At 36.8% G+C, this 18,634-nt stretch overlaps 3 protein-coding genes across 5 annotated transcripts in view; 2 read left to right on the top strand and 1 right to left on the bottom strand.

Moving 5' to 3' along the window:
- The window catches only part of LOC107569720 (potassium voltage-gated channel subfamily C member 1-like), a 23,304-nt gene extending 19,791 nt beyond the window's left edge, over positions 1–3,513 (bottom strand). For both annotated transcript variants that reach the window (XM_016255867.1, XM_016255866.1), the window contains exon 1: positions 2,383–3,513. In XM_016255867.1, the coding sequence (XP_016111353.1) occupies positions 2,383–2,949 (567 nt within the window). In that variant the 5' untranslated portion in view covers positions 2,950–3,513. The remainder of the gene's footprint in view (positions 1–2,382) is intronic.
- Positions 3,514–4,510: 997 nt separating this feature from the next.
- On the top strand, positions 4,511–15,181 carry LOC107569696 (probable 2-oxoglutarate dehydrogenase E1 component DHKTD1, mitochondrial). The gene is made up of 16 exons (XM_016255834.1): positions 4,511–4,550; positions 4,831–5,042; positions 5,793–5,987; positions 7,379–7,648; positions 7,792–7,963; positions 9,308–9,506; positions 9,628–9,940; positions 10,210–10,294; positions 11,187–11,326; positions 11,597–11,747; positions 11,876–11,982; positions 12,077–12,241; positions 12,340–12,422; positions 12,852–13,021; positions 14,024–14,109; positions 14,252–15,181. The coding sequence occupies exons 1-16, from the start codon at positions 4,511–4,513 to the stop codon at positions 14,351–14,353; spliced, it is 2,490 nt and encodes an 829-aa protein (XP_016111320.1). The 3' UTR covers positions 14,354–15,181.
- A 521-nt stretch (positions 15,182–15,702) lies between these two features.
- LOC107569715 (calcium/calmodulin-dependent protein kinase type 1D-like) overlaps positions 15,703–18,634 on the top strand; it is a 21,452-nt gene continuing 18,520 nt past the window's right edge. Inside the window, exon 1 of one of the 2 annotated variants that reach the window (XM_016255863.1) lies at positions 15,703–16,279. In XM_016255863.1, the coding sequence (XP_016111349.1) occupies positions 16,185–16,279 (95 nt within the window). In that variant the 5' untranslated portion in view covers positions 15,703–16,184. The remainder of the gene's footprint in view (positions 16,280–18,634) is intronic. The other variant, XM_016255862.1, reaches the window with a different exon arrangement.

Here is an 18,634-nt window from a genome sequence, read left to right as displayed (position 1 = left end):
GCAAAACTCCGCATTTGAACAGTCAATAGCAAATACTTAAACTAATAACAAAACAGTAGCTGATTCAGAAGCGCCAGATTGTCATAGCAAGGTCAAAATTACCTCCTCTCCTAGGTTCACGAAACGGTTGTCCATAAAATGCATTGCTGTTCTGTTGTAAGTAATCTTAAAGATTCCTAAATGCATCTACTTTCGGAAGGCCAAATAAAGTGCTTTTGCTTTTGCCTAGAAACACACAGCGTCTCCCTGACATGCTGCTTCAACACTAACTGCGGTTACTGAAACCACGCCTTCTTTCTTTGCGTGAACATTTGGGCGGCATTATGCAAATATTTCCACATAGTGAGGTAGATATGTGGGGGCGTGTTAGAACGAGCCGTTTTAGGAGGCGTGGCAGAGTCTTAACTTTGATCAAGAATATCTCTTTGGTTTTGAGACTTTAGTCTTTGCAACTTCCGGGATCTCATCTATGCACAATCAGCTTGTAACACTCCAAAGAGAAAGGAAAACTTGAAATCGCATCATATGACCCCTTTAATAACTGAGTACCAATAACAATTGAGCAGCAAATCAGCATATTAGAATGATTTCTGAAGGATCATGTGACACTGAAGACTGAAGTAATGATGCTGAAAATTAAGTTTTCCAAAATATATTCAAATAGAAAACTGTTGTTTGAAATTGTAATAATATTTCACAATATTACTGTATATTTTGATCAAACAAGTGCAGTCTTGGTTAGCAAAAGAGACTTCTTCAAAAACATTTAAAATCCTAACTTTTGGACACCATTGTATATCTAAGTTTTTTTCTACAATCTGCTCGCTTAGATTTTGGAGGACATCCTTCTCCTGCTCTGTCAGTGCCAAAGCGGTGGGCTAGAGTCAGTAGAGCTGACCTGTTTTAACCTGGCTGCCAAAACTCGTGGAAATGCTGGGATGGCGTTCATCTCCGATTAAGAGCTTACAGTGTTCCTGCTGAGAGCAATGATGGGACAGCGGTGCGGGCAAAGAGCTGACATTTGAAATGAGCTAATGAAATACCCATAAAGTCTCAAGGGGAGTGTGTCTTTTACAGCACAAGTGGCCTTAAATACTTTATGCAAGTGCATCTTTAGTGTTTGCGTGCCTTGAGGTTGTGTGTATGAGCTTGTCTGTAGGGGTGAGGTGGCTACTTGTCACACATCAAAACAGGCAAGCTGCATTTAGTGGCAGCGTGCTCCTGAACAAAACATGAACTGTATGGACAAGCAAGGATATGAGCAGTCTTTATTTCCAGCCCCTAGCCAGTCAGCAAATCACAGTCACTTGATCATCAGGCAGAGGAGACAACAAAACTAATGTGCACTGTGGAAAAGACTCACAAACCAATGGAGTTATTTTATACCATAAAATCATGAGAGTGCATGACATAATTTATGCCTCCATCTCATGCCTTCTTTTATCTCACTAAAGAGAAGGTGAGTATTATTTCAAGGTCACCCAGAGTTGTGGGATGTGCTCAGACATGTGGTCACCCAGACTCTCTGTATCTCTCCAAGTCTACGATTGGGTCATTACACCAAAAAAAATTAAAATAAATAATAATAATAAATTCAAAATTCTGTGAGTAAACAATGACTTATAATAGTTATTTTTCTTTCCACAAAAAAAAATATTATTTTATTTATTTTCCTTTTAATTTTTCTATGCGGATTTGTTTTTATCCCATTCCAATAAATAAATAAACATATTTATTTATTTATTTACTTAAATATTTAACATTTTTATAATATACATATAATAATATATTTTTAAATACAGTTTATATTACATACATAGTATTTTGTATTTATTCTATGTAAATATTTTCAAATGTGTGTGTGTGTGTGTGTGTGTGTGTGTGTGTGTGTAAAATCATTAAATTCTATTTTTAGAAATTGCTAGTAATTGCTAAATGAATTATAAACTAAATTGTCAACAGGCATTGTTATATTCAACTATATAAAGTTTAGTTTTAAAAGTTTTAAACATTTAGCTTCACTTAGTCGTTTTTCTTTGGCATAATGTTTAAAATCTTACAGAAATTTACTAAATTGTACTTTTTTTCCAACAAAAATCATCTCTTCAAAATGGAAAACACACCGTTTTGTGGAATGACCCGGTTGGCATGGTTGTGTTTATCACTGATTTCTCAAATGATCAATCAAAATCAAGAGTCACCGATGGGCTCATTGGGATCATTTGACCATTTTGCAAACTGCATTGGACTATGCCTAAGCTGGTTTACTGGTCAGTAAGCTGGTTTTAAAGAGGTTTGGGATACTTTTCACGCTGGATGTCCAGCAAACCATCGTTTTAAAAAAAAAAAAACACAGATAACAGCATTTCTCAATGAACTCACCCGTGCGTATTTTGAGGAATACGGGTCCTCAAAGAGTGCCCACGTCTTCTTTTGCCATCTGCTCCAGCGCCCGGACCTGTTATCGGGCGAGTCGCCTTGCGCCAGTCTCCGGGTCATCTCAACACCCTCATCCCCCTCGGCCGCCTCAGCTACCCCCTCAGGCTCCAGGTCTTCATGTCCGAGTTCAAGAGCACCCCCGGCGAAACTGTCCAAAGCCTCCTCCGCCTCTCGATGCTGCCGGTAGGTCATCCAACAACACGGTTCCACGTCCGTCTCGTCGATCCCCCAAAACGCCAGCTCCTCCTCATACAAAGGTCCGCACACGTCCGCCGGGCAATGCAGCTTGCCCGTGCGGTAATAGTTAAGAATGTGGGCGAAAACGCCGGGGTGACGATCGAAGAAAAACTCACCGATATTCGCATCATAATCGAAGTTATTAGGCGCGTCGGGCTCCGCCAGCCAGGAGAGTCGAGTGCCGGGCAGGGTGCGCAGGGTGCTGCGGTAGGTCTGGTGCTTGATTCCTCCGACGTTGATCACGATGCGATCCTTGTCGTCCCCTTGGCCCATCGCGTACCTCTCTAGTCATATCTCCAACCCATGGACCGTCATCATACCGCTGGGACCCATGTTCAGAAAATTCAAATGTGTTTTCGATCGTGCCAGGTGCGTCTCAAAGTGTCCATGCCAACAATAGAAATCCAAAACCCTTCACACACTTGAATGACTTCTAAGGACAGATGCGAACGCGTTTTCCCTCCAATAAGCCAATATCCTGACCCCCCGGCTCGGGTTTAAGGGAGTCAGGAAGGTTTTTTACGGTGTCATTGGGCGCAAGGTGGTGCTGAACGGACAGCGCCAGTCATCCGTCGAGCCTTCATAACTCGAGTGTCCCTATTGTGTTACAGCTTCTCTTGGAAAAAAGAAGAAGAAAAAACGCTACACGTCCTCTTTCTTTGAGAACGAACAGACAAACCAGCAGCAGCAGATCTAGCCTCCAGCAGTTCTAGTGGCCTTCAAAAAGGTAGGCACAATCGATGGTGCTTTGGATAGCCCGAAGTCCCATTGAAGCGATTCGCTAGTGATGACGGTCTGAAGAAACAGGCGTCGCAGCAACAAGGGAGGGTCTTTCATTCACAGGACCAGAGCTCAATCTAAAATGTGTTTCCACGCGAACAAAAACGCAACATGTTCTCAGGGTGGAAGACAAAATACATGGCAACCAGTTTTTGCATGTAGTCCTTGAAACGAACTAGAATCTATTATGTTACTAGCGCTAATAGTAGGTAGGCTCCTGAAAATATCACTATACAATGCATTCTTTGTCCTTCAAAAAAATGTACATCTCATATTCAACAACTATTCAAACGACCTGGTTACTGTAATTAGCCGTAAATACTAAGTATACTACTAAGTACTAAATGCTAAATACTAAGTAAACAGCTATTGTAAGTTGTGTGCTTACTAATGTAGGCTTAAAATTGTGTGCTAGTGTACTATAATAAAGGTGTATCTAATAAGTACGCTGGAAAGTGAAATAGTTATTATTAAAAAATAAATACTAGTACTAGAACTGAAACAGAACCATACATCTGAAGTGAAAGTTAATATTTAAACCAAAGGACTCCACTGAATTCATTAGTTGCTTTTCACTACAGGAATTATGGAAGCTTATTTCCACCACATAATTAACAAAAATAAAAATAAAAAATTATCACACAATTTTGAGTTTTTACTGCAATTGTGAGTTTATAGATCACAATTCTGATTTTAACTAAATGTGATAGTTACTCTGAGGAAAAAAATTTATCTTATTTAACCCTTAAATTGCTAATGTATCCAGGAGATTACAGACATTGTACAGAAAGGACAGTGAGTGGCCTATTTTCCGAGAATATTGAAAAGGGGGCCCTGTAATAACTCGTGTGACTTGGTAAAAAAGGTCAATTCACCATCTTTATCCAAAAGTAACACGGCACCATGCTGTGACCAGGCTGCTGATCTTGAGGTAAATGTTCCTGGGAGATACAACCTGTAAACTTGAAAATAAAAACAATAACCATCAGCGCCATCTGCTGTCAGAGAGTGAATGTGCATTTTCATTCAGCATGTCTCCTTCACTCCTCCCATCATGCGCTTCTCATCCATTGGGCTTGTTTACATGAGAGTCCGCATGTGTCTGTGACGCAGCATACAGCGGTGTTGTGCATTTTAACCAGTTTATGGGAAAAGTATTCTTTAAATGCATTTTAAAAAATCTGAATAATTTGTAATAATTATTCATGGTATTTTGAGGTGCCTACCACGATAACAATATCGTGCATGTTCGTTATCGTGATATATCGTATTACCGAATACCGGCACATGTCTACCACAGAACATTATTTTAAAATAATACTTCTTTAGTTTGGTCCATTTATCTCCTTACATTTTTATTTGTCGTCATTCCAGGATTGCGGCATTTTGGGAAAGCCGAGGCGACCTCTGAAGAGGTGTTGGCCTATCTGGAGAGAACATACTGTGGGAGAATCTCAGTGGAAACCACTCAGCTCCAGAGCTTGCAGGAAAGAGAATGGTTTGCAGACCGATTTGAGGAGCTCAAGAAAGAGGCGTTTTCACCGGAGGAGAGGAGACAGCTGGCTAAACTGATGCTTGAGTCACAGGTAACACAGCCATTTGCGTTTAGTCACTTTTCTTTTTTTAATGCCTCGGGATGACTAACGCTTTGACTCCTCCCATCATGCGCTTCTCATCCATTGGGCTTGTTTACATGAGAGTCCGCATGTGTCTGTGACGCAGCATACAGCGGTGTTGTGCATTTTAACCAGTTTATGGGAAAAGTATTCTTTAAATGCATTTTAAAAAATCTGAATAATTTGTAATAATTATTCATGGTATTTTGAGGTGCCTACCACGATAACAATATCGTGCATGTTCGTTATCGTGATATATCGTATTACCGAATACCGGCACATGTCTACCACAGAACATTATTTTAAAATAATACTTCTTTAGTTTGGTCCATTTATCTCCTTACATTTTTATTTGTCGTCATTCCAGGATTGCGGCATTTTGGGAAAGCCGAGGCGACCTCTGAAGAGGTGTTGGCCTATCTGGAGAGAACATACTGTGGGAGAATCTCAGTGGAAACCACTCAGCTCCAGAGCTTGCAGGAAAGAGAATGGTTTGCAGACCGATTTGAGGAGCTCAAGAAAGAGGCGTTTTCACCGGAGGAGAGGAGACAGCTGGCTAAACTGATGCTTGAGTCACAGGTAACACAGCCATTTGCATTTAGTCACTTTTTTTTTTTAATGCCTCAGGATGACTGTAACACTTTGAATAACATGTAACATGTACACACTTGATTCCACTGTCATCAGCAAATGTGCATCTCCTGTGTTCTCTTTTTAAAGGAATTTGACCACTTTTTAGCCACCAAGTTTGCCACTGTTAAACGATATGGAGGTGAGGGAGCAGAGAGCATGATGGGATTTTTCTACGAGCTCTTCCGTTCTGCGGCGTATAGTGGAGTGACAGACGTGGTCATGGGAATGCCTCACCGTGGACGTCTCAACCTCCTCACCGGACTACTGCAGTTCCCTCCAGAGGTTGATACTTGATACTTTTGTTTACAGCCATGAAAACAAAAAGAGAATTGCTAATAAAACAGAATACAAAATTAAAAGTCAAGTAAAACAGTTTCTGAAATATGTAATAAAATAAAATAAAAAAAGCTATTTAAATTCTAATCTACACTAATAAAGTCACAGTAATTAATCTTATGAAAATATCAATTTAAAATTAATTTAAAGGTAAGCTGGAAATACTATATGTTTGTAATGGGAATATTGTTTTAAATTTGAAAATGCAAAGTAATATTTTCACTTGATATCAGAGACTTATCTTATTTGTTATTTTGTTTTAAGTGATGACCCTTAAAGGGATAGTTCACACAAAAATTCTTTGATCGCTTATTCACCCTCATGTTGTTCCAAACCTGTATGAATTTTGTTCTTCTGTGGATCATAAAAGAAAATATCTTGAAGAATGTTGTTAGCCAAACAGTTTTGATTACTATTGACTTCCATTATATGCACAAAAAAAAAACTCAAAATAGCTACTATTATGTTAGAAAGAAATTCATAGAGGTTTGAGGGGGAGTAAATGATGACAGAATTTACATTTTTGCGTGAATTTTCCTTTAAAGGGGTTCTATTATGCTTTTTCACTTTTTCAACTTTAGTTAGTCTGTAATGTTGCTGTTTGAGCATAAAAAAAGATCTGCAAAGTTACAAAGTTCACTTCAAAAGGAGATATTTTATTTAACAGAAATCACTTTTTAAAAAAACTACAACGAACGACTCGTTTGGACTACAACGCATATTTTCTGGGATTTGTGATATCACAAATATCGACGAATGGGATGAGTGAAATCACAGCACACACTGGCCCAGCTAACCAATCACAGCACACACTGGCCCAGCTAACCAATCACAGCACACACTGGCCCAGCAAACCAATCACAGCACATCTCGTATTTCAGAAGGAAGGCCTTCATTTGATACAGGAACTATTCAAGCTGTTCATGCCAAACTGGGGAGAGAGGGTGTTGTAATAATGTTTTTCGAACAACCTAGTATGAGAGCCTGTTCTAGTACATCCCCCAAAACAAAATCAAGACTTTGTAAATGAGTATAATAGGACCCCTTTAAAATTGTGTTTGCATGCACAGCTTCGGTTTGGAATTGATTCCTTGTTTTTCTTCCTTGTCAGTTATGTTTATGCCATCTTGGTTTAATTCCTCACCCATTGTTTCTTCCTAACATCTAATCATCTGAGTCACAATCTCTACCTCTTCATACTACATGAATAGACTCATTCTCCAGGGAATGGTAGTTTATTTTGTAACCGGTTTGTGGGAACATTTTAATTGAGTCATTGCCTGCAGCTGTTATTACACTTTTGACAAACCAAATACTTCTTAATTTCTCGCTCTCAGCTCATGTTCCGTAAGATGAGGGGTCTCAGCGAGTTTCCGGAGAACTCTCCCTCTATTGGAGACGTGCTGTCCCATTTAACCTCCACGGTGGAGCTGGACTTTGGGGCGGAACACCCTCTCCGTGTCACTATGCTGCCGAACCCCTCCCACCTGGAGGCCATCAACCCTGTGACGCAAGGAAAGACTCGTGGCCGTCAGCAAGTCAAACAGGACGGCGATTACTCCGCTGACCCTCATGCACAACCAGGAGACAAAGTCATCTGCCTGCAGGTCCTGAGCAGAGATGTTTCAATCAGTTTTAGGATGTCTGTATTAGTTTCCAGATTAGTAAAGTTCACTAATAACAACATTATACACCTTGCTAATACGTAGTAGTTGATGATATAACGTAATAGTTTATCTGTTCTGTGCAGGTTCATGGCGATGCTTCGTTTTCAGGCCAAGGCATCGTAACCGAGACATTCACCCTGTCAAATCTCCCCCATTTTAGAGTAGGTGGAAGCATCCACCTCATCGTGAACAATCAAGTGGGCTACACCACTCCCTCAGAGAGGGGCCGATCATCTCTGTACTGTAGTGATGTTGGTATGTACATGCCAGAGTGTGAGTGATGTATTTATTTATTTTAGTTTCCCCAGTATATGGATTTCCATATTTTCCAGCCTGAGATGTGGGACCCAAGATTGGCCTGTCGCAATTATTATTATTGATTAATTGTCTCATTGTGTCTCATTCAGTCTGATTGCAATTATTTGAGATAACCACAATAATTGTGTGGTTTAAATGTCAATCACATTTTTCCATCCAAATAAGGGAAATTTATATAATGGTTATATTAAATTATAAATTTACCCAACAGTAGTTAACGTGACCGTACCTTTGAGGTTTCCCTGCAATTTTCAAAGCAAATTAAAGCTCTATGGCTTAACATTTGAAAGCAAATAAACTTAAGAAAGCATAAATGTAAGCATTGTAATTTTGTTGTTTTGTAAAATAAAATAATAATTATTATTATTACTACTACTAATAATAATAATAATACAAAAAAATTTATTTAACAATGCAATAGTATTATTGCAATAATGATATTTCTTTATTAATTTAATGTAAAAAATTTTTAACTTATTATAATTTATTTTTTGTAATTTAAAAAAATAAAGTATTGTTATTTTATATAGTCATATTGAATGGTTAAAAAAACTGTTTTCTTTTTTGTCCTTAGCTGATCACATGCCTGAATTTCTGCACCAGTGTTATTTTAGTTTCATTGAGATACAAATATAGTTTTTATTAATATTGGAATTCGTTTTTATATTTTATTTTTAGTTAAAGGTTTTAGGGATGTTGTTATGTGTTTTGTAATTTTTATTAGGTTTTGACATAATAATACAAAAAAATTTATTTAACAATGCAATAGTATTATTGCAATAATGATATTTCTTTATTAATTTAATGTAAAAAATTTTTAACTTATTATAATTTATTTTTTGTAATTTAAAAAAATAAAGTATTGTTATTTTATATAGTCATATTGAATGGTTAAAAAAACTGTTTTCTTTTTTGTCCTTAGCTGATCACATGCCTGAATTTCTGCACCAGTGTTATTTTAGTTTCATTGAGATACAATTATAGTTTTTATTAATATTGGAATTCGTTTTTATATTTTATTTTTAGTTAAAGGTTTTAGGGATGTTGTTATGTGTTTTGTAATTTTTATTAGGTTTTGACATATATATGTATATATATATATATATATATATATATATATATGTTGTTGTTGTTTATTTATTTAGATTTTACTTTTAGTTATGCATTACATTAAATTAAACAAATGAAAAATTGTTATTTTTTTAATTATGAAGTAAAAAGTTATTTTTTGTAATTATTATTTTAAACAACATTTTTGCAATTCTGTTTGTTGCCGTTTAGGTAAAATGGTAGGATCTGCAATAATCCATGTGAATGGCGATGATGCTGAGGAGGTCCTCAGGGCGACCCGGCTGGCCGTGGAGTACCAGAGACGCTTCAGAAAAGATGTTATTGTAGACCTGCTTTGTTACCGCCAGTGGGGGCACAATGAGCTGGACGAACCCTTTTTCACAAACCCCGCAATGTATAAAATTATCCGGTGGGTACTTCTACCAGTCACTGTTTTGGCAATTCTGATTTTAACAGATGAAACCGCCTTTATTTTATAACATATTTCTAAAAAGTTACGTTTAATTTTCCTTATTTCGTGGCCATTCTAGGTCGAGAAAAAGTATCCCAGATTCATATGCCGACCAACTCATCGCTGAGGGTCTGATGACAGAGGAAGAGCGTGGACAGATCAAGACCACCCACTACGCTGTGCTCAACGACCGACTGAACAACACGACCCTCTACAGCCCTCCGCCCACCAACCTCCAGGGGCGCTGGGGAGACCTGGTGGAGCCCCAGAACAGAGTCTCATTCTGGGACACAGGCGTAGCACTGCCGCTGCTGCAGTTCGTAGGTGCCAGATCAGTAGATGTACCTGAGGAGATTCAACTGCACAGTCACCTGAGAAAGACACACGTGCTGGTAATGAAACACCTCACTTGATCTTTGCCCTCATTTTGTGCTGTTTTATGGTATTTTATATAAAAGCAACATGACAGTTGAGAGGTTTAACTTTTATGCATATATTATGTAACAGTAGGAACACAAACTATAACGATCTATACAGCCATAAGATGACAACACTGAAAATGTCTATGTGAATGGCTCTTTAGAATTAGGTTACTCAGTAAAGAATTGATGCGTTCTAGTTGATTTGAACATGCCTGAACAAATGTCTTGGTTTGTCACAGGCACGCCTGCAGAAACTGGAAGAGGGCACAAAATTAGACTGGTCCACAGCGGAAGCCCTGGCGTTTGGCACATTGCTGTGCCAGGGTAAAGTATTCCTCTCTCCTTCCTTGCACTGTTAAAACATTCAAGAATAATTTGTGCTTTTAATTTGTATCTTTTATACAGATTTTTTTTCCAATCTCTGTTGCCTTTAGGTTGTGCACTGGTGTTTTGGAGATTTTTTGACTAATTTAGATTCTAAAAAATGTTTTAATTTATTTTCCTGATATAACAGAATTTATTGAACTGTACTCTAGTAGAAATGATTCTTTGTCAGCTTAATACAAACAAAATATTTTCCAGATAATATTTAATTTATTTTCTTTTTGCTTCAGTGCAATGATAATATAAAAGCCAATCATTTTGCAAATGTGCTGTATACTATTGCTACTTTTTTTAAATAAGTTGTTATGCACTAATATTCCAATTTTGTGGTTGGTAAGATTTTTTTAATGTTTAAAAACATTTCTAATGCTCAATAAAAAAATACAGTAAAAACAATAATATTCTGAAACGTTATTGCAATTTCTATTATAATATATTTTATAATGTAATTTATTCCTGTGACGCAAAGCTGAATTTTCAGCATCATTACTCCAGTCTTCAGTGTCACATGATCTTTCAGAAATCATTCTAATATATGCTGATGAAACATTTCTTATTATTATCATTGTTGAAAACGGTTGTTTAGTGGAAACTGTGGTACATTTTCTCAGGATTCTTTGATGAATAGAAAGTTCAAAAGAACAGAACTTTTTTGTTTGAAAAACAAATCTTTTGTAATAATGTAAAAGTCACTTTGATCAATTTAATGTATCCTTGCTGAATAATTTCTTTAAAAAAAAAAAACTGACCCTAAAGTTTTGACGTCAGAGTACATGAAAATATATTAGCATCAAAAAGTTTAAAAACCCATTTTTATATATATTTTATGCAGGATTTGATATCCGTATCAGTGGTCAGGATGTTGGCCGGGGTACGTTCAGTCAGCGTCACGCTATGGTTGTGTGTCAGGAAACCAACGACATGTACATCCCCCTCAATCACATCAGCCCTGAACAGAAAGGCCACTTGGAGGTGAGCCACAACAGGCCCCGTTTACTGCAAACATGAGTTATGCATTGCTGCAATCATTTATCACTTTTTATGTGTATGTATATTATGTGTTTTTAATAGTACATTTTAGTTTAGGCTGTTTGGTTGATGGCATGTAACGTATTAGCTTTGTAACTCAATACTCCAGCTGCTCTTCATTCCTGAGCTGGGTGGTTTGCTGTTTTAATTCTTTATGCCACCACATTTTACAGCATATAATAATTATGTTGTTGTGTGTGTGTGTCCTTGCAGGTGTGCAACAGTGCTCTTTCAGAGGAAGCTGTTCTGGGGTTTGAGTATGGAATGAGCATTGCTCTGCCTAGACTGCTGCCCATCTGGGAGGCTCAGTTTGGAGATTTCTTCAACGGCGCCCAGATAATATTTGACACTTTCCTCTCTGGAGGTAAAAAAAAAAATGCAGTCAAATGCTAAGGATCACAGTATAATTTGCAGTGTTTTACACAAGCTTTGGTCAAATGGTTAAATACACATTTAGAGCCTAAATCCTGTTTTGTGGTAAAACTTCTTAAGGAGAGGCGAAATGGCTCCTGCAGAGTGGATTGGTCATCTTACTGCCACACGGATACGATGGAGCCGGACCAGAGCATTCATCCTGCCGAATCGAGCGTTTCTTACAGGCGAGTTAATGCATGCTCTCTTACAGGAAAAGTACAGACTGAATCTTTCAGCATCACTGATAATCTTCGTAATTGCACTTTCTTCCTCCTGCAGCTCTGTGACAGTAAAGAGGAAGATGTGGACGGTGACACGGTGAACATGGGAGTGGTCAATCCTACCCTACCAGCTCAATACTATCACCTTTTGCGGAGACAAATGATTAGAAATTTCAGGAAGCCGCTAATCGTGGCCTCTCCTAAGACTCTGCTGCGCTTTTCTGTACGTTAGAGATATTCATATTTTTAAATACTAATTCCTTACTGAAAAAAAGAGCGTTTTGTTTTGTTGTTTTATTATTCATCTCTATTTGGCACTAGGGAGCAGTGTCAAGCTTGGCTGGTATGGGACCAGGAACTTCCTTTAAGCCTGTCATTGGTGATACTTCTGTAAACCCTGCAAGGTATCTTCATTCAGTCACTTTTTTTAAAACACATTTTTGAAGAAAGTCTCTTATGGTCACCATTTATTTGATGAAAAAAACCGTAATAATCTGAAATATTATTACTATCTAAAATAACTGTTTTGTATTAGAATGTAAAATAAAATATAATTTATTCCTATGGTAGTAAAGCTGAATTTCCAGCATCGTTACTCCAGTCTTCAGTGTCACATGTTCCTTCAGAAATCATTCTAATATGCTGATTTGCTGCTCAAGAAACATTTCTTATTATTATCAATGTTGAAAACAGTTGTTCTGCTAATATAACAGCATTTATTTGAAATAGAAGTATTTTGTAATAATGTAAACGTCTTTACTGTCACTTTTAATTATTTTAATGCATACTTGCTGAATAAAAGTATTATTTCCCTTCCTTCCTTGCTCTTGCAGTGTGCAGCGGATTCTGTTTTGCTCAGGTAAACATTACTATGCCCTGCTGAAACATAGAGAGACGTTACCAGAGGCAGAAAAAAGCACAGCGCTGATCAGAGTGGAGGAACTGTGTCCTTTCCCCACAGAAGCCCTACAACAGGAACTAAATAAATACACAAACGCCAAAGGTGAGTTGCTCATATACACATCTTTTATTCATGGAACACTCAAAGGATTGTCTTAATTAGCATTTGTTTCTTTGGTATTGTGGCAATTGCTCAGTGAGTGGCCTTCGTAAGGAATCGCAAACGTGCAGAGGTGTTGATAAAAAGCCTTTCGGCAATCCCAGAATGCAATACACGGAGCTCCATGAAAAAAGAAATACGACATTATACTTGCTTTTCCTTATAGGATGAAATATATGAGACATATTATATCTGATTCAAAATATTTGTTTATTATAAACGCAATACCACAGTTTGGGGTCAGTAAGATAAAAAAAAAAGTTGAAAGGAATCTCTTTACAGTAAAAAAAAATTTAAAAAAAAAAAATATATATAGTTTTCTTTTTGTATATAATTTAATATATTTTATATATGAATTTTCTATAAACGCAATACCACAGTTTGGGGTCAGTAAGATAAAAAAAAAAGTTGAAAGGAATCTCTTTACAGTAAAAAAAAATTTAAAAAAAAAAAATATATATAGTTTTCTTTTTGTATATAATTTAATATATTTTATATATGAATTTTCAGCATCATTACTCCAGTCTTCAGTGTCACATGATCCTTCAGAAATCATTCTAATATGCTAATTTTCTGCTCAAGAAACATTTCTTATTATCAATGTTGAAAATAATTGTGCTGCTTAATATTTTTGTGCAGAATGTTCAAAAGGACAGAAGTAATTTTAAATAGAAATCTCTCTTTTGAAAAATGTCATCACTTATGATCAATTTAATGCATCCTTGCTGAATTAAAAAGTCATTTAAAAAATATTCTGACCCTAAACTTTTGAACAGTAGTGTATATATTTAATGCTTATTGCAGTATTGTTGTTGTTAGTTGTGAACATGCTAACAGCAAACTCTATTGTAAGCCGACACATTTAAACCGAAAACATGGCCAGTTCTTATTATATTATATTATATTATTCCATATCAACTAGTATAATTTCTGTTTTTGTTACAGATTTGATCTGGAGTCAAGAGGAGCCACAGAACATGGGCTGCTGGTCATTTGTATCACCGAGATTCAAAAAACAGTTAGCCTGCAAGGTCAGGTTCACCACTTCACGCTAATAGAGGGCTTCTTAGCTAATGCCTTGATCGCCTCTTAGCTTACATTTTTGACATTCATTCAATTAGCACTGATTTATTGCAAAATGATTGACGTTGATCTCGTGATTTGTTCCCTCAGTTGAGATTAGTCAGCAGACCAGCATTACCCGCTCCTGCCGTGGGCATCGGTACCCTCCACCATCAGCAGCATGAAGCCATCCTGACCGCGTCTTTCTCCTGAGACCACACAACCATAAACCTCAAGAAATGATCGTCTTATTGTAGCAAACAAGCTATGACTGGTACACTGACAACAAACTCCAAGTACTGTTTGTAGCCTGAGCACTAAACAGAGGCATATTGCAGGTTTGGCTGTTCAATGTATCCCCTTATTTAGGTATAAGGGAACATCTGTTGACTGAACATTTCTTACTGACATCTAAATCAGCTTATCAGTACACCTTTTGAAAGTATCAGAATTGATATTTCAGAAATAATATTTGGCACAGAAAAATTTTATTATATAGAAGAAATGTAGAAAACGAACAAAGCATACATACATATTGTATGTAATTTTTCAAAGCACTTTTAAATTAAATTTTTGATAAATGTGCCGAAGGCGGAAGACTATGGAGGCAAAGAAAAGAATATAAATAATATTTGTTGCAGCATTGAGATGAATATTGTGATGTGAACTAGTAGTGGCTCACGATCAAAATGTTGGTGCATTAAATGTGTGCATGTGAATTAAGGGCTGCTTGGAAATGGACTCTTTCCAGATGAATGTAGAATCAGAAATAACAAAAATGAATCGATTGTTACTTGTTTACGACGTGAAAGTATTAATCGAAAATGAATATTTTTGTTTTGATATCTAGTTTATGTTGCTGTGAATCTTTACCTGTGACAATCCCATCCAAATCCAATTTATAATGTTGAATTATAGGCATTGTTTTCAGTAGTCGTAATGTTGTGGACGAAACTGAATTTGTACTTGAATACTTATTCTGGAGATAAAAAATAAAATAAAAATGAAAAAAAAAAAGTTTGTAATTTACCGTTAACATACTCATCATGCAAAGCAAATAGATTTATAATTAAACCTGTTTGTCTGTCATTTAGTATATTCAATCCTAATCAGTCGGTTCAAATGAATTACAGTTAATGTCTTGTGAAAAATGTCCATGTTTCCTTTAGACATCCATGAAGAAATTATGTCCTGGAAAAAAAAGTTCATTCATAAAAAGCAAAGGTAGGTGATTTAGTATTTTAACAGCATTACATTGTTTTGGATTTTTAAGCTATTGATATTAAGGCAAGACACTACAGGCAAAACCATTGCTTTTTTTTCATGCACTGGTCAATTATGAGATTTGGAGCCATTTTGCTTCCATAACATTTCTGAAGAAAGAAGAAAATATCCATTTAAGCGTTAATTTTGTGCATTATACTTCATCTATTTGTGTTTTTAAAGTTTTTTTCCCCCTCTAAAACAGATTTTTTAATTAGATAAATTAGACCAAAATATTTATTTAAACAGACCGTTTATCTAAGTGTCTTCCTCACGCCACTGAGTTTGTATGGCTAATGATGAATGCAGTAGTTATTGCTCTTGATGCAGCAGGTGTACCGTTCCTGACGCAGTCTGTTCCGCCGTCTGCTAACATCCCTCACGCGCTCACCGGTTATTTACCGGGCAACAACAGCTGCATCATTTTGTCAACCGGTGCGGTACAGCAGCCCCAACGTTACTTTGCAATACCTCGAGAACACGGAATCACGCTTTTGCGCGCGCGTTACACACTGTTGGTTCAGCTCGAGCGCGTCTCGTCGCGGTGAGTCAGTGAGGCGCGATTGGATTTAGTCGCTGTGCGTCGGTCAGTCCTCGTTCTGTTGGCGGTACCGTAACCGGGCGGCATGAAACGGAATGCGGGCAACGGTTAAAACCGGTCATACAGTCACAGAAACCGACACTCGCGTTCGCGGCTTTATCCGTTTGTGTTTCCTGTAAGGCTGGAAAGATTGACGCGTTAAGACGGTTATTCGGAGGCAGCGCTCACCCTGGAAGCACCATGGCCAGGGGAAGCGAGGAATCTGTGAATGGATCGTGGAAAAAGCAAGTGGATGATATCAGGAAGATATTTGAGATGAAGGAAATCCTCGGGACGTGAGTATGAATGACTGACGGCTTTTGTAACCTGCATATCAGAGAGTCGATGTCCTCCAGCTTGGGGACTCAAAGTTTGACCTGTGAGAATAGTCCAATGTTATAGACGGGTAAAATCATCACAGCAGACACATTTGCTGGGTTATAAATGGCTAAAAAAAAAAAGTGAAAGCTTGTTTTTGTGGCTCATTGCCTCACGAAAAGGTTGGTTTTTGTCCCTCATGAATAAATGTGTAGGCTAAACAGCAGGACACTCATTTGCATATGTATATTTATTTAAGCTAGTATATTGTATTTACTCTGCTTATGTATACTTACATTATTTATTCAGACTTTAATAGACAGGTTGAATAAAAAATAAAAAAAAGACTTAAATTTGCATCCCCAGGTTATCTGTCAACCCTGTATTGCATCATAACTAATTACTAACATTAAATGGAAATATTACATATGTCATGAATAAATGTGTAGGCTAAACAGCAGGACACTCATTTGCATATGTATATTTATTTAAGCTAGTATATTGTATTTACTCTGCTTATGTATACTTACATTATTTATTCAGACTTTAATAGACAGGTTGAATAAAAAAAAAAAAAAAGACTTAAATTTGCATCCCCAGGTTATCTGTCAACCCTGTATTGCATCATAACTAATTACTAACATTAAATGGAAATATTACATATGTATATATATATATATGAAATCATAATTAAAAAAACAATACCCTATTTTTAGCACTATCTTACATTTTGTAGGGTTTGTCAGTCAACCCCGTTACCATGATTTATACAGTAAACAATGATTATTGACAACTGGATGTTTGTAGAAATATCAGCATTCTTCTTCTAATAAACACTAATAGTTTCATAACCTTGAGCGCAAGAGTAGTAATGGCTGAGTGAACTGTAAAACTGTCAACCCTGTCACTAAGGCGAAAGTGTAACCCTTCAATGTGGTCTGTATAATTGCATTGTATGTATGCATTTTAAATCCATACTTAACCTACTTGGCATAGCGGATTTGAGTGTGCAGGCCTTCTTCTGTCACTGTTAATATCCCACATCCGTCAGTATGGCCTTATGTTGTCATGAACAACTGTTCCTATTCTGTTGTAGCAGCATTAAAGTACTGGTTCACTGGGGTTTCCCTAGTATTTACCTGAAATAGACAAAGAGATGTCTATTTATATGGTGTGCAGGGACCAAAAACAGGACAGGTATTTTTATGTCCCAGAGAGAGAGAAAATATTTTTCATCTTTCACCATTTGTGTGGGATTTATTTATTTATTTACTTGTCCTGTAAACTTTGATAGTCTCTTAGCTGACACGTTCGGCACCATTTAAAACGAACTACATTTAATTTTCGAAACCGTTAATAAAGATTCAATTGCAGTGCATCTGTGCTGTATCATACTCTTTTGCTATTCTTTTCTTTTTTTTTTTTAAATTAAATTTATATTTTATTTGACATTTTATGTAATTTAATTTTATTAACATTTAATTAAATTTTATTGATCAATTCACTGTCTTTTTCCAAATATCTGAAGATAACGTGTTCCTGGGTGTCCACCTCCTTTCTGATCAAAAAGGTGCACTACAGGGGCGATTCTAGGATTTTCATTTTAGGGGGGTATGAAAGCCCCCAGTGAGGGTATAATAATAATAATAATAAACATATATATGTTTGATTAATAGGGGTCGTATACTAAATTTATTGCAGTATTCCACTGTATTGCATAGATAGGTATTACATTTGAGTACTGAATAAGCCAAATTCTAGTCTTCATGATCTCACACACACAACCTGTTTACTGTACAAACACAAAGTTTTACTGTTTGCATTTCTAGTACAACCCTCTTTCCTTAGCTCAAGTATGCAAACCTCTTTGCCACATGCACTGGAATATGTATTATATTGAAAGTTACATTTTCAAATGAAACTGGCAAGATGATCGTTTTATAAAGTATGCGTTCATATGTGCTACATTTTCGCTGGAGGAAACAGCTGTGGTGTGATGAGGGGTGAACGCAGTGAAAACTTAGGCTACAGTAGATGGGGAACCGATTATTTCTCCCCCATGATATTTTGTAAACTGGATTTATGACAAAGAACTGCACAGATGCAGATATTACAACAATCTATCGATAAACACACACCTTGTCCTCTGTTTCTCACTCTGCGCCACCACGGTCTGTGGATTGAAAAAGAACGTCCTGAAAAACGGACTATAGCCCCCCCCCCCTAAAAATGGCCTAGAGACGTCCATGGTGTGGTCCCCCCACATCCTGCTAAACTTTTATCAATGCACAATAAAGCCTCTTAAACTGCATCACAGTGTGATTTGGCAACTG

Source organism: Sinocyclocheilus grahami, unplaced genomic scaffold, assembly GCF_001515645.1.
Source record: "Sinocyclocheilus grahami isolate Dianchi unplaced genomic scaffold, SAMN03320097.WGS_v1.1 scaffold1374.1, whole genome shotgun sequence".
NCBI lineage: Eukaryota > Metazoa > Chordata > Actinopteri > Cypriniformes > Cyprinidae > Sinocyclocheilus > Sinocyclocheilus grahami.
Note: the sequence above shows the minus strand (reverse complement) of the source record. Positions and strands in the feature narration are given on the sequence as shown.